Consider the following 14,985-nt stretch of genomic DNA (forward strand, 5'->3'; position numbering starts at 1 on the left):
AAAGTAGATCATTGTAAAAATTAAGAAAGGTAATAAGAGAGGAAGGAGAAGAAAAGGTGGGATATGGACAGGAGGGAGGGTAAGGTGAGAAGTATCATTATGTTCCTAAATCTGTATTTATGAAATACATGAAACTTGTATAACTTAAATAAAATAAAGAATATGCTAAATAAGCTATGAAATATTTTGTAGCTATAGCTATAAAATATTTGCCATTAGAATTCCAGTTTCTAATTTTTGAAAAATTGTTTTCACCAATTATTCACAAAAATTATAAATGATTACTAAGGAACATTTTAATTTGAGTCAAATTGCTTTCAAGAAATGCACATTAAAATTATGCAAGTGAAATTGTGTTTTAAATTTATGTCACCTTGGTTTAGTTTATCAGATTAACTTTCTTACTTTAGAAGTAATAGAGATTAGATTTCTCACCACAAAGGGAAAATAAAAAGCAGTAATAGGAGCAATAAAGAATAAATTTTCCTACCAATGTTAATCTTTATCACCATAAAGGAATGAAAATGGAAAGTAAAACTGATTAAACCATTGGGCAATGTATTTGAAAAAGCTTGCACAATTTCTTCAAAATTATTAACTTTCAGAGGCATTTAAACCATACTTGTTTCTAACTTTTCTTCTAGCAGATTTATAATTTTCAAGTCAGAGTAAGTTGTATTTATGTAATACTGAATACTCTGATTTGTGTTAGATGAAGTCTGCTACCATAATAAAATAGAAAGGCTTGATAATTGGTTAAGGGAAGATTTTCTTAACACATACTATGTTTGGTTTTATGACAATACAACATAATCTAAATAAATATTTAAATATAATTATTGTGGTGATGAACAATAAGGAAAAATACTGTTACATATTATTCCTACATAGCACTGGTTCACACAGAAAGGAGCTACAAGATCAACTATATAAAAATGTTCTATATACAGATTTAAATGGGCATATATATAAATTATATAGAGATATGTATATACATATACATATATCTCCATAAAATGAGATATTTATCATAAAATTTTATGTTTGAAAATCAGTAGTTAGTTGAATTAACAATGGTCCTTAAACAGACACAAGATTTTACATTTCTTTTATACTGTATGAAATTGTCTCTTTAGTATTTGCTGTTAACAGGTATAAAATAATTTTCTCTTAGGAGAAGTGGGGAAAAAAAGGGTAATTGCCTGGTCATACGGAAATGTTAAATAGAGCAAAGAAGTAGCATACAATCTTATCTGAAATAATACTCAAAGGACTTTTGATTAAAATAAGTATATACTGAAAGGCATTGGTATCTTTGAAAAACGTTAGCAATAAGTAGCCTTAGTGCTCATTTCCAATTTATCTAAGGGATGCTATTTGTGAAAAATATGTTAAAAGGCAAACAAATGCAAGCCAGCCGACTTGGCAGCATGAAAGCTGGCTAAGTGTGTGACCATGCACCTGCAGTTGCCTTTCTTTGTGGAGTCCCACGCCCTTGCTGTTAGTGAAGTACTGATTCAGAGAAGGCCAAGCAGTAGCACCTGCCAGTACACCCTCTCTTCTCTGCAGACATGCTAGTAGAAGCAACTTTACAGTCTGCTGGAGGTTTTACATCATTTTATTCAGCACAACTCCACATGAGGAAGGAAGGCTTAGTACACACTCTACTGACTGGAGGCCCTACTCTTCCAGTCAGATGAGAGGTGAGCTGACATTCTCTGCTGACATTTTAATATCATGAATATGCTAAAACTTATTTATGTTCTAAAAAAGAGGAAAAAATGCATGCTAGCAAAGAAGCAGATGCGTTTCAAATTTTAAAAGTGAAACAAAGATTACTGTATAGACTTGGTATAGTCATTCCAAGTTCAAATCTGTGATATAACAATTACAAAAAGTAACCCAAATAAAATAATCAATTAAGTCCTGATTGAGTTATTCATAAACTGAGCAAAAAGAGACTGGATATTAAATAACTAGTAAATTTAAAAATATTAATGATTTTCACAAAATCAAATCCATTGAAATGTATCTTTATAAATTATAATCTTACATTTCTAGGAAATCATCCTCATTGTGGAGATCACACTTACATTTAACCAAAATGTAGAAAGTTTATTTAGGGTATAAACAAACTAATACATAAAAATTTATATCTACCTCCAAATAAGAATTTTATATTAGGAAATTATGATTTATATGGAATAAAGCCTTTACAAAAATAATCTGATTGAATCTCTATGATGAATTTATGTATTTGTGCATGCTTAGAATGATTGATACATACATCAATCCATATTAATTCAGATGAGATGAAATGAAACACATGCTGAATGAAATTGCAAAAATATTTCCTAGAATGGAGAAAATATCCATGTATTATCTAAATCCTACCATGGTTCATGTGGTCTGCAAAGTCTAAAGGGACATCACAAACCAAACGATGATGGACACTTGGAGTTGCTTCCATATCTTTGCTATTTTGAATAGCCATGTAATAAACATGGAAATACAGATGTCTTGGTGATTGATTTCATTTTTTTGGAATATTTACTCAGCAGTAGTATTGCTGGGTTATATAAAAGTTTTATTTTTAAGTCTTTGAGAAATATCCATAATTTTCTAGAATGGCTGTACATGAGTCTGCTAGTAAAATACTGTAACGAGCCATGTCCACACCAAATAAAGAAACTTTAAATGGTGACATAAGGTGGAAAATCCTTGTTAACTAAAAACTAGACATATTTTCAAAAAAAATTATCTTGATCTTTAACAATGTGTTTTTAAATTTGAGATAAATATATGTTTACAAAATGTTTAAAAAATAATACAGATAGGTTCTTTGTGTCCATTATCCAGTTCCTCTCAATGATTATAGCTTACATAATTATAACCCAGGAATTCAATATTGGTATACATATACAGGTTAATATATTTGGGCTGATATCATGACCAACTCAATCAAAATGCAAAACTGTTCTATCACCACAAAGATCTCCTTCTTTTTTTTTTTTTTTTAACAGGCAGAGTGGACAGTGAGAGAGAGAGACAGAGAGAAAGGTCTTCCTTTTTGCCATTGGTTCACCCCTCAATGGCCGTAGCAGCCAGCGCATCTCGCTGATCTGAAGCCAGGAGCCAGGTGCTTCTCCTGGTCTCCCATGCGGGTGCAGAAAGATCTTCTTGCAACTACTTTACAGCCATGTCATCTCTCTCCTCATCCCTCACCCCCCCACACACACAATCATTAATCTGTTCTCCACTTCTATATTTTTTTTCATTTCTTGGATGTTATGTAAATGGAATTGTATAGTATGTGACCCCTTGAAACTGGCTTTTTTTTTTTTTCACTTAGCACAATGCCCTTGAGCTCTACCCAAGATGTTGCCTATACAACAGTTCATGTGTTTGTATAGCTGAGTAGTATTCCATGGTATGGCTATATCAGTTTGTTTATCCATTAAACTTAAGAGAAAGTTTTGGTTTTCTCCTGTTTTTCCTTTGGTTGTTATTATTTTGTCTACTAAAAATAAGGTTTATATGTAGCACATGCTTTGTGCATGAATCTGTAATTTGTGAGCACTTCTAAAATATATTTAAAGTAAAAATAAGAACATAAAGTGAAATATGTATTATGCTCCTGTCTGTGTGTACTGTTACTAATGATGACAAGGCTATAGGTGGAGGAAGTTAAAAAAATCAATTTGACACTATTTGCCATAATTCTGCTTCTTTCATTTTTTTAAACATCAACCTCCTAGACAGACATTGTGGATAATTTTTTTCTTAATCACCACTCTCTACTGACATTTTAATATCATGAATATGCTAAAACTTATTTATCTGCCATATGTATATTTATGTTTATACATAAAAAAGTAAAACATTTTTTAACCACAAGAACTTTGGAAGTCATGGTAACATCCAGTTGAGAAGGCACGCTCCAAGGTTATGAAAACACAGCAGTGAAAATCGTGCGACATGCTGGAGCAGAAGGGGCAGGTAGTCAATGGCTGCCAACTTTCAGAAGTGTTTGCTCCACTTGAAAGCAATGAATAGAGTTGACCTCCATGACAGTTCCCTTACACCAGTATCTGGTCCTATTTTGTGCTTATGTGTGTACACACATACAAGCCTTTGCACTTTTTTTTTTTTTTTGACAGGCAGAGTGGACAGAGAAAGAGAAAGAGAGACAGAGAGAGAAAGGTCTTCCTTTTTGCCGTTGGTTCACCCTCCAATGCTGATCCGAAGCCAGGAGCCAGGTGCTTCTCCTGGTCTCCCATGGGGTGAAGGGCCCAAGCACTTGGGCCATCCTCCACTGTACTCCCTGGCCACAGCAGAGAGCTGGCCTGGAAGATGGGCAACCGGAACAGAGTCCAGCGCCCCGACCGGGACTAGAACCTTGTGTGCCGGCACCACAGGCGGAGGATTAGCCTAGTGAGCCACAGCGCTGGCTAAGCCTTTGCACTTGTATTGTGCACTTGTATAAATGGAGATATAATAATAAAATATTTAAAAGATACACGACAAGAAATCAATAACCAAGAGTGAGAACTGGAGTCTCAGAGGGAAAAGCAAATACACGTTTTTTCAGTGCTTTTTCAGTTCCTTAAAGAATGTAATACAATGTTCACATATTACTCTTTGAACAGAAATAGTTTTTAAAAGTTCCTGTGGACCGGCGCCGTGGCTCAACAGGCTAATCCTCCACATTGCGGCGCCAGCACACCGGGTTCTAGTCCCGGTAGGGGTGCCGGATTCTGTCCTGGTTGCCCCTCTTCCAGGCCAGCTCTCTGCTATGGCCCGGGAGTGCAGTGGAGGATGGCCCAAGTACTTGGGACCTGCACCCCATGGGAGACTAGAATAAGCACCTGGCTCCTGGCTTCGGATCAGCACGGTGTGCCGGCCGCAGAGGCCATTGGAGGGTGAACCAACGGCAAAAGGAAGACCTTTCTCTCTGTCTCTCTCTCTCACTGTCCACTCTGCCTGTCAAAAATAAAAAATAAAATAAAATAAAAGTTCCTGTGTATTAGCCATACTCCATTATGTTCTATAGTAATTTAGTATTCCAATATTTGAATTATACGACAAGGCCAACCAAGATAACTAAACATAATAAAATAAAACTCCAAGTAATTGTTCAAGATATCTGCAGGTATCTTGACAATCTAATGCATGGTGTCTGCACTGAAGTCTCCTCATTGCAGATAAACACACTCCTTATGCATTTACACTACTGTATATCTGCGGACTCCAAAGTCAGAAACCTCCCACCGTACACTAATCTATATTATAAAGTTTACAGTTGCCTCTGACTATCTCTTTAAAAGTTGCACTGAGAAGCCACAAACACAGGTTAAATAATACTGTTACCTGGAGTAAGTCATTCTCAAAAGCCTGCTATTATTTTTAGCAACCTTCTAGTAATATGTGTAGAACAATCTGATTCTTCTAACACTGAAAAATACAAAACAATTCAAATATGGTGCTCAAATGAATATATGATAAATAAAATGACATCTATCCTGTGTAATTTCTATTACACAATTAATTTTATTCTAAAGAAATGTCTTTTGTTCAAGTCATACAGCGTGGCCTGCACCTGCTCACTCTTGACAAAACATGTTTTGTCTAGGAGACAGAAAACTCCATGGAGGAGCAGAGGGGAGAAGCAGTGAGGCAGGAAATGGGCATAGAATTCCACAGCAGAGCTGGGCAAAGCTCATGTTGAGTCAGGGCAGCTGGACATATGGCAAAATAGCAGGAGTTTCCTTACCCCTCACTGTTGCCTATAACACTGTTGTTCCTTAGAACCGGGCACAATGCCACATGTTCTCCTTTATTACTCTGCATCGACTCAGTATTCTCCAGCACACTGATAGATATTCAATAAATGTTTATACAATTGATGGTCTTCATTGTCATTGTTTTTTGCAGTCTTGGTTGCTTTGGAGCCAGGAAAAGTGAATCCCTTTACACTGCTAGGGGAAGGCTGCTAAGCTTTTCCTGTTTGCTTGTTTTTCAGAACTTCATCTCACCTGCAATGTATTTAATCTTTGTATTTAGACATAAATGAATGTTTTTGAAATTAAGTAGATGCTGAATCAATTGTTCAATAAAGTGAACTAAAAGAAGCAGAGTACACGAATATTTTATCTTTCAAAGTCAAACACTAACACCCTTCTGTATTGTGATTTGAGAGGACTGATGTATGGGGAGTGATCAAAAATAAACAAGAATCACTTCCTATAGAGCTGGGATTATTGTTTTCAATTATATGAGAAAACGGAATTGATTTAACCTCACTGTGAATCTTCCTCAATCTGGGTTTATGTTTTATTGCTGAGTATGTAGAAGAATTTAACTTTGAGTCTCATTATTCATGGTATAAATCTCCACAATTCTGGACACTTACAGTTTGTATGTTTGTTATTAAAAGAATTGCATTGGGGCCCAGTGTTGTGGCACAGCAGATTCAGCCACTATCTGCAGTGCCAGCATCACACATGGGTGCCAGTTCAAGTCCTGTTTGCATCACTTCTGATCCAGCTCCCTGCTAATGCACCTGCGAAAGCAGCAGAGGATGGCCCGAGTATCTGGACTCTGAACCCACATGGGAGATCCAGATGAAGCTTTTGGTTCCTGGCTTCGGCCTGGCCCTGCCCTGGCTACTGAGGCTATCAGGATGTAAACCAACAGATGGAAGATTTCTCTCTCTGTCTCTCTGTCTCTCCCTCTCTCTCTCTCTCTCTCTGTAATTTTTACTTTCAAATAAATATATAAATCTCTTTTTTCAAAAAAGCTTTGCATTGTGCTATATAAAATCTTCTGATATGTTTAAAACATAAAGTGACTTACATTTGCTGAAAGCTGAGATGTAAGGGTAGCAACTTTTTCTTGTGATGCAACCAGCTCTCTCCGCAGCTTATGAATTTGCTGAATGCAATGAAATTATAATCAATTCAATGTATTGATAGACTTTTACTTAAAACTAAGACTTTAAGACAGTAAAGCAAATTATTATATTTAGCTCATTCCATCCCCACTCTATTAGCACCAGTTCCTGAAAATGAAAGAAGTGAACAGGGGCCACATAGTGACAATCACTTTAATTGTGACAATATGATAAGTGGCTTATCATACCACTAATAAACAGAGGGAAATACATATTTTGCTGTTTTATTTTTAAAGCAAAAAGTACTCCATGCTATGTTACAAAAAATCCCATGGTCCCTTTTAACTGTGTTAATTTAAATTTTCCATAGTTCAGCAACTTCTTAGTAGAATATTCTGAAGTTACTGAAAGCTGGGCTCAATCCAACATTAACAGGTCCATATTTGAAAGAATTTTACTAACTAATGGAGAAGTCTTTCCAAATCCTTATTATAACATCTTTGAGTGAATGAGTTACTAGTAGCTCTGAACAGAAATGCGTTACAGATAACATATAATTTAAAAATAAAGGAAAAATCAGTAAAATGTATAACTAACTAGATAAACCAATAAAATAAATCTTTAAAATGTTTTCCTTCTTTAGTTAAGTTCTTACCTAAAAAAAAAAAAAAAAAAAAAAAAAAAAAACTGCAACAGAAAAAGGAAGGCTATGTCGTATCATACCTAAAATTTTAATTTAAGCCTTACTGCGATTTAATGTGCAAGTCTCATGTTGCCAGGAAATTTAAACAGTAATTAGTAAGAGCAAAACATTTACAAACATCTGAGACTGGGTTGCACAAGTGAATTTCTGGCCTCGGGAGATTTTAGTTACTTAGATGACACCTACTCTGATGTCTCTCGTTTGCTCAAAAGCAAATCCTCTATTGTTGTACCGCGACTTGTAAAATGGTGTCTGGGTTCACAAGAACATTCCTGCCATAGTTCACTGACTATTTCCCCCTGCACACTAGATTGTATGGAAAAGAAATGGTGTCAATACTAAGGGATTCTGAAAGACAAGAGAACTCTAGGTAGGCATTTATATAACATCACCAATTGTGACTCCATTTCATTCTTGTTTTTTAAAGACATACACCGCAGTCAAAACTTACACTTGTGTATGAGATGAGGAGCATGAACAGTTTCACAAAGCACAACATCTACTTATTCTTAAGCAAACAAAACATATTCAAAGAGCCGTTCTCAAACTAATACTCTCTATTACATGATTACAGATCCTTTAAACTACAGTCGAGGAAATTATAAAGTAATTTAATTTTTTTTTCATGACCCATGAAAGAGTATGAATGATCAAACAGGCACTGCATAATTTCTATAGGGCAAACAGATAATCTATGTTAGAAGTTTATCATATCCATGTGATGTAAATAAAATAGATTTTTGGAACTCAGATTTAATCTGTGGTCAAATGGTGACACTGGCCTCTAAAGATAAACTGGTGCAATGAATATATTTTGAAAATTTTTTTAAGCACTGCACACATTTTGCTAATAAAAGTAAGGCTTTGGTAGGAAAGTCCTGTGCAAAGACTCTTTCCAGGGCATCTATTTTTCTCTGTTTCTGATTGCCTCAGCATAAGCCAATCAAATAGTCATCGCCTCATCTTGAATAAAGACCTAATTAAAGTTCTGCTCTCCTGGAGGAGGACAGCTCTTTTACAAAGGAAAAGAGAAAAAAAATAGTCTCTCTACAGGTTGAAGTTTGATTTATACAGTATTGCATCCAAGTCTGTATTTCTGAAATGTGTGTGATCAGAACAACATACCACATTGGCTATAAAAAGGGACTAGAAACATCAAAATAGACTTGCTGTATGTTGTGTTGTGCAGGCCTAACCATGTTTTCATTAATCCTATGCAGATAATCTCAGCCTGTGAGGACTGTCATTTCACTCATCAAGGATTTTAGTGAGTACCTGCTACTTCAGACAGCTTATTAGGTGTGAACTAAGACTCAATCTAGAACCTGAAAAGAGAAGTGGCTTTTAAATACTTCCTTTTATTTTGTTTTCAAAAAGCTGGATCTGAGACCATTTATCAACTAGCTGAGTAACTTCTATCAGCTGTCTTATAGCTATTCTACTGTATCAGAGAGCCCTCTAGTGGTACCAATATTTATTTCATCATACATGTACACAACAATAAATACTAAAATTCTTTTTTTACCTCTGAATGAGCCTTTTCTTCAGCCTGTAAAAGATAAAGGGAAAATCACTTAATTATAAAAATTAATGCCATTTCAACCCACACATATGTGAATAATTATCTTGCAATGCGTGAATAATTATCATGTATATTTAACATGTTGTTATGATCAAACACAAGAAAAGGATGATGGCTCAAGTAGTTAGGTTCCTAACTTCCATGTAGGAGACGTTAAGTTATTGGCTTTCATCCTTGGCCTGGTCCAGTTCTTACTGTTGTGGGCATTTGGAAAGTAAACTGGCAATGAGAACTGTCTATCTTTGCCTGTGCTTTTCAGATAAATAAAATAAATAAGTAAATATAATTTTTAGAAAAAGAAAAAATTTTCTAAAAATTGCTCAATTAAAATACTGAAAACATGGTTTATATGATTCTAAGTGAATATTCTGCTGCATATAAACTGTAAGTTATTCTAAAAATATAGATAATTTTATCTATGGATACATGATATGCCTTAAAGCGAACAGAATTAAAAAATCTATGATCTATACTATCATCAAGAAAAAGAAACCATAAATTATAATTTAGAATATGAGTACATTGAAAAAGGTGGATGTAAAAAATAAGAGAATCATAGTAAGAATTACAGATATTTAGCCAAGATTTAGGGGTCAGGATTTATTCTTTTTTTAATTTTTTAATTTTTTTTTAATTTTTTTGACAGGCAGAGTGGACAGACAGAGAGAGACAGAGAGAAAGGTCTTCCTTTTGCTGTTGGTTCACCCTCCAATGGCCGCCGTGGTTGGCGCGCTGCGGCCGGCGCACCGCGCTGATCCGATGGCAGGAGCCAGGTGCTTCTCCTGGTCTCCCATGGGGTGCAGGGCCCAAGGACTTGGGCCATCCTCCACTGCACTCCCTGGCCACAGCAGAGAGCTGGCCTGGAAGAGGGGCAACCAGGACAGAACCGGCGCCCTGACCGGTACTAGAACCCAGTGTGCCGGCGCCACAGGCGGAGGATCAGCCTATTGAGCCGTGGCGCCAGCCTGCTTCTCCACCTTTAAAAACATGTAAAATTAGTAACATATTGGTTAAATAATAAAGTTTCTGGCTGGTAAAATCCTGACAGGGACCGTAGTGGGTAAAGCCTCCACCTGCAACGCTGGCAACCCGTATGGGTTGATTTGTGTCCCAACTGTTTCACTTTTCATGCAGCTCCCTGGTCATGGCCTGGGAAAAGCAGCAGAAGATGGTCCTAGTGCTTGGGCCCTGCACCCATGTGTAAAACTGGAAGTTCCTGGCCCATGGCATCAGCCTGACCCAGCAGCAGCCATTGAGGCCATCTGGGAAGTGAACAAGTAGATGGAAGATTCCTCTCTCTTTATCTCTGTCTCCCTCTTTCATTGTAACTCTTTCAAATGAATTGATAAATATTTTTAAACAGGATCCTGACAGTCATTTTAAAAAACAATGATGAAGCTCCCGTGTTGTGGCATGGCAGGTATGGCCACTGCTGTCATCCCAAAGGGCACTGGTTTATGTCTGGGCTGCTCCACTTATGATCAAGCTCTCAGCACGTGGCCTAGGAAAAGCAGCGGAAGATGACCCAAGTGTTTGGGTCCCTGCCACCCATGTGGGAGACCCGGATGAAGCTCCACGCCCATGGCTTTGGCCTGGCTCATTCCCAGTTGTTGTGGCCATTTGGGGAGTGAACCCATAGATGGAAGATCTTACTCGCTCTCTGTCTCTCCTCTGTAACTCTTAAAAAAAAAAAAAATCTTGAAAAAAATGAATAAAAATGAAAAATAAAAAGGAATGATGACATAAATCGAATACTTTACATCTCCTTTTTAGCAATTTAAGTGAACATTGTACTTTGAATTCAAATAATTAAAAGTTGTATATACAATTTTTTGTTTGTTTTGGAATCAGAAGTATGCAAGGAACGTAAGGAAAACAAAATGCATTGCCTTAAGATACATGGCACATTAACTATGACTCTTAGTTTTCATTAGTACTTAGTATACTGATTGCCACCTTATGTTGCCCAATTCCGGCTTTTAGGCTTGTTGGCATTATATTAAACTGGCAAAGTCTCAATATGTAATTTGTATATCTGCAAGACATCTATTTTATTTTGTCATACATAATCAAGAAATATACTCATCAAATTTTTCCATGCAATAGCCCTGAGGAAGTTACATATATTAGTGCTAAGCATAACCATTGCATATTAACTATATTGCATACTTGTCTCATTGCTAATATATTTCAAAACTAAGAATTTCTATCTTCCTTGTCTTCTTTCATCAAAACCCTGTGTTTCTTAGTGCTGGGTAGGATAAAATTGAAGCAATGAGCCGCAATATCAATATTACATTTCTAGCAGTGGCTTAGGCATGTTACTAACGATACCATAATGCAATTGGATTACTTGCCATTTTTAAATAATGGATTTTAGCAAGACTGATATTTATAAAGAGGGTAAACAATCTACTGAGAGTAAATCATCTATTGCAAGGATAAAGAATTTAAAAGTCTTAGAGGACTAGACATACAAAAAAAATGACTCTGGGTATATATATAAAAAAAACTGACACAGCTTTTCTAGGCTATTTTCTACTCTTCTCCTTTTAACAAAGGGGAATGCGGACTGTTTCCTCTGAGATGTGGAATGGCGCAGTGATAACTGGCAACCCACACTTAGCTTCAAGTTCAGGAAGAATGACAAGAGGGGATTACACTGTGGCTCACCTGAGAGCACAGGCCCCCAGCTAAAGGAATCTACAACAGACAGCTATGAATATGCAAACAATTCATCTCAGAGATGCTCACTATTCCAATTATTTTAAAAAGGAATACATACACTGAAATTTTTAGGTAAAAGCTCTAAATGTCACAGTATTGGCTTAAATTTAAAAACAAAAACACAAACTCTAAATTTGCCGGAAGTAATACTTTGGCAGATGGGACTGGGCCTGTGACTTCCACCCAGCTTGGAGAAATCCCGCAAGACAGATGCGGCAGATTGGGCTGACGCTTTCCAATGTTATTTTACAGGTACAGTCCAATGAAATCTGGTAACTTGCCCGATGTCACATCATAATTTCTGATCGAACCAGGCAAGAATGCAAATCCATTCAATTTTTACCCAAGGTCTTTAAGAGGCATAAAAATAATAATGAACTGCTTTTTCACAACATAATTGCAAATGCACACTTTCACAGATATTTTCTTATTGATATTAAATCTCAGTGCATGGTCATGGGGAACTGGGGATAGAATGTCTCCACTGCATCTGGGATTTTTCTTTTTATTAGTCTTCCAAATGCATATTATTTGAATTTGATTTATTTCACTGAAGCTTTTTTGGTTAGGTCTATAATTTCCATTACTTCTTATAAAAACAATTTTAATTTGCTAACAATATCACCTTCTCCTGTTGGTCACTTAATCCATTGTTTTCACTGAGAATCAGTTTCATCTCTAAGTGTTGGTCTACAAACACGTGTATATATATTTATGTATATGTACGCTCTCTTTAATTTCTGGCCCCATTTTATCATACATTCTCAATACAGTACCTCTCATTTATGCTTTCTAACTGCCCTCATTGAAATCCACTTCTATCTATCTCAAGTATTTAAATGTAACAATTTTGTTCTCTATAAGACTGAGCTATCCAATCTAGTAGCCAACATGTACAGCTATCTATTTACATTTAAATTGGTTAACGTAAAAAACTGAATTCTTGTCACATCAGAAAAATCTCAAATAATTAATAGACATGTGTGGCTACTGGTTTCTTTGTCAGTGCAGAAAATAGGACACTTTGATTATCACAGAAAAGACCACTGGACACTGACATACATTGTTTTTCCTCAAACCCATGTTCTTTTTTTTTCTTGAGCCTTTTTCAGGATTCATAAAGGCAGTTTAACCCAAATACTGTTATTACATACATATTTAAAATATTAGGATGATGCTTCACCTTGTGATGTTATGTAGAGATATAAATTGCAATAGTGTGTCAGAAAACATCTCCCCAACAAGCATTAGTATTGACCCAATAAAAGGAACACTAAGTCTCAACAAATTCATTTATGTGCTTTTCCAATACATGTTCACACTGCTCACTCCTTTATGAATTAACCTAAAACAGTAGGTTTACCAAAAACACTAATCGTGATTATCTAAAGCCATGAATCTATGAGATTATTTTATAGAGAAGGGGCAGTATCATTTAAACTTATTGAAATCAATGAAAAAATTAATATGCTCTTAATGCTTAATTACTCAAGGACAGCAGAGGCTGTGAACTTTCCATGAACCTTTCTATACAGGATTAAGGATTATTCATAATACTCAGATCTCAATGAGTTCAGTAAACTGCTTTCAAATATTCCTGATTATTACCTAGTAAGAAAGGTATTCCCCTATAAAGCATAACTTTTTATAGATGATTTTTTAAAAGATGAAATTGTGTTAGTGGACAAACATTTCTGAGAAAGGAACTATGATTTCATTCACTGGGAAAATAAATTGAAACGTGTACCATCACTTGAAAAATAAAAATTTAAAGTCATAATTTATTCAAAAACATACTGTAAAAAATCTCCAGTTCTTCCAGGTCTTTGAAGACAAAGACCTTAAATACTATAGATCAATTAACAACCATGGGTTAGAGAGCCAAACAGAAAACTAGTCAATATTATGAAATTATGGTATAGTGCATGGTTCCAGAGATTCCAAGTTATAACTCAATAGGGTTTTATAGAATTCAGTTTTACATCCATTCATCAGCTGTAATGGATACACAAAGGTCAAGTGAAAGTACAGACAAGTGAGCCACAGAGGCGCTGTAGAATGCCTACCAGTTTATTGGGAACGCAGTAGTTTAGAGCATCCCTTATTTCACTGTGTAACTTTAGTGCAAATGTTAATCTATTGTATCATCTGTATGCACAGAAAGGGAGGAAGGTCTTTCTTTGCAGCCAATACTTACTGTAGAGTAAACAGAAGACGTGCTGGAGACCAGTGATAATGAAGAGCCATGAACTGGAGAAAACAAAAAGAACAATCATTACAATAATGAAATCTATTCCTCAACCAAATGTCTGCACTGAGTAATGAACAGGTGCCCAGGGAAATCAAATGCTAACAGCTGGCTAAGAGATTCTGAGAACAAGACTGGTACAATGTTTTGGAGATTAAGATGTTGAGACATGGGACAGCATCATGCATATTCCCTAAAGTACTTCAGTCACCAGATCAGAGAAGTTGACAAGTGTGAGTCATACAAGTATATTCTGCACATATTGAGAGCTATAGCAAATTCCCATGTAATAAACAGAAAATCACTGAAAATCAAACTAAGGTTGCCATACATTTTTAATAGTCAAAAACCTGGCTTTAATTAAATTTAATATTTACATAAGTTTTTTTGGATTTTACTACATATATTTAGAGGGAAATAAGCATTTTACCCAACTTTTTATTTACGATCTTCAAACAGTTTAAGGATAATGTGCACTATGAAAAAAACTAAGTAGGGATTTAAAATCTTTTTGCAAACAAATAAACTTATTTTTAATTTCATTTTCTACAAACTTTTAAAAATACCTTCCTGGCTTATTTTATCTGAGTGGAGTTCACTGTGTTCTTTTAAATGTAGAATTAGTATTTCTTTGGTAATTTTGGTAACAGAAAAATATTTATTTTAATGTGTATCTCATAAAAATTAAGAATGGGAATTGCCTAATGTATTTTATCTGGGAAGAGCAAAATACCACCTTAAAAAAATTAAAGCCAGCTTTGTACTTCTCAATTTCAATGCAGTAAACTAAGTAGGTGGATAAATTATTCTTAATTATATTTGAAGAAAAGTTC

General features: G+C 35.5%; 1 protein-coding gene across 3 annotated transcripts in view; it reads right to left on the reverse strand.

Moving 5' to 3' along the window:
• The window catches only part of NAV3 (neuron navigator 3), a 1,248,892-nt gene that overhangs the window by 60,185 nt on the left and 1,173,722 nt on the right, over positions 1-14,985 (reverse strand). For all 3 annotated transcript variants that reach the window (XM_062203163.1, XM_062203166.1, XM_062203165.1), the window contains 3 exons: positions 14,102-14,154; positions 9,121-9,144; positions 6,856-6,933 (listed from right to left, as the gene is read on the reverse strand). In XM_062203163.1, coding sequence (XP_062059147.1) covers positions 6,856-6,933; positions 9,121-9,144; positions 14,102-14,154 — 155 coding nt within the window. The remainder of the gene's footprint in view (positions 1-6,855; positions 6,934-9,120; positions 9,145-14,101; positions 14,155-14,985) is intronic.

Source organism: Lepus europaeus, chromosome 10, assembly GCF_033115175.1.
Source record: "Lepus europaeus isolate LE1 chromosome 10, mLepTim1.pri, whole genome shotgun sequence".
NCBI classification, from domain to species: Eukaryota; Metazoa; Chordata; class Mammalia; order Lagomorpha; family Leporidae; genus Lepus; species Lepus europaeus.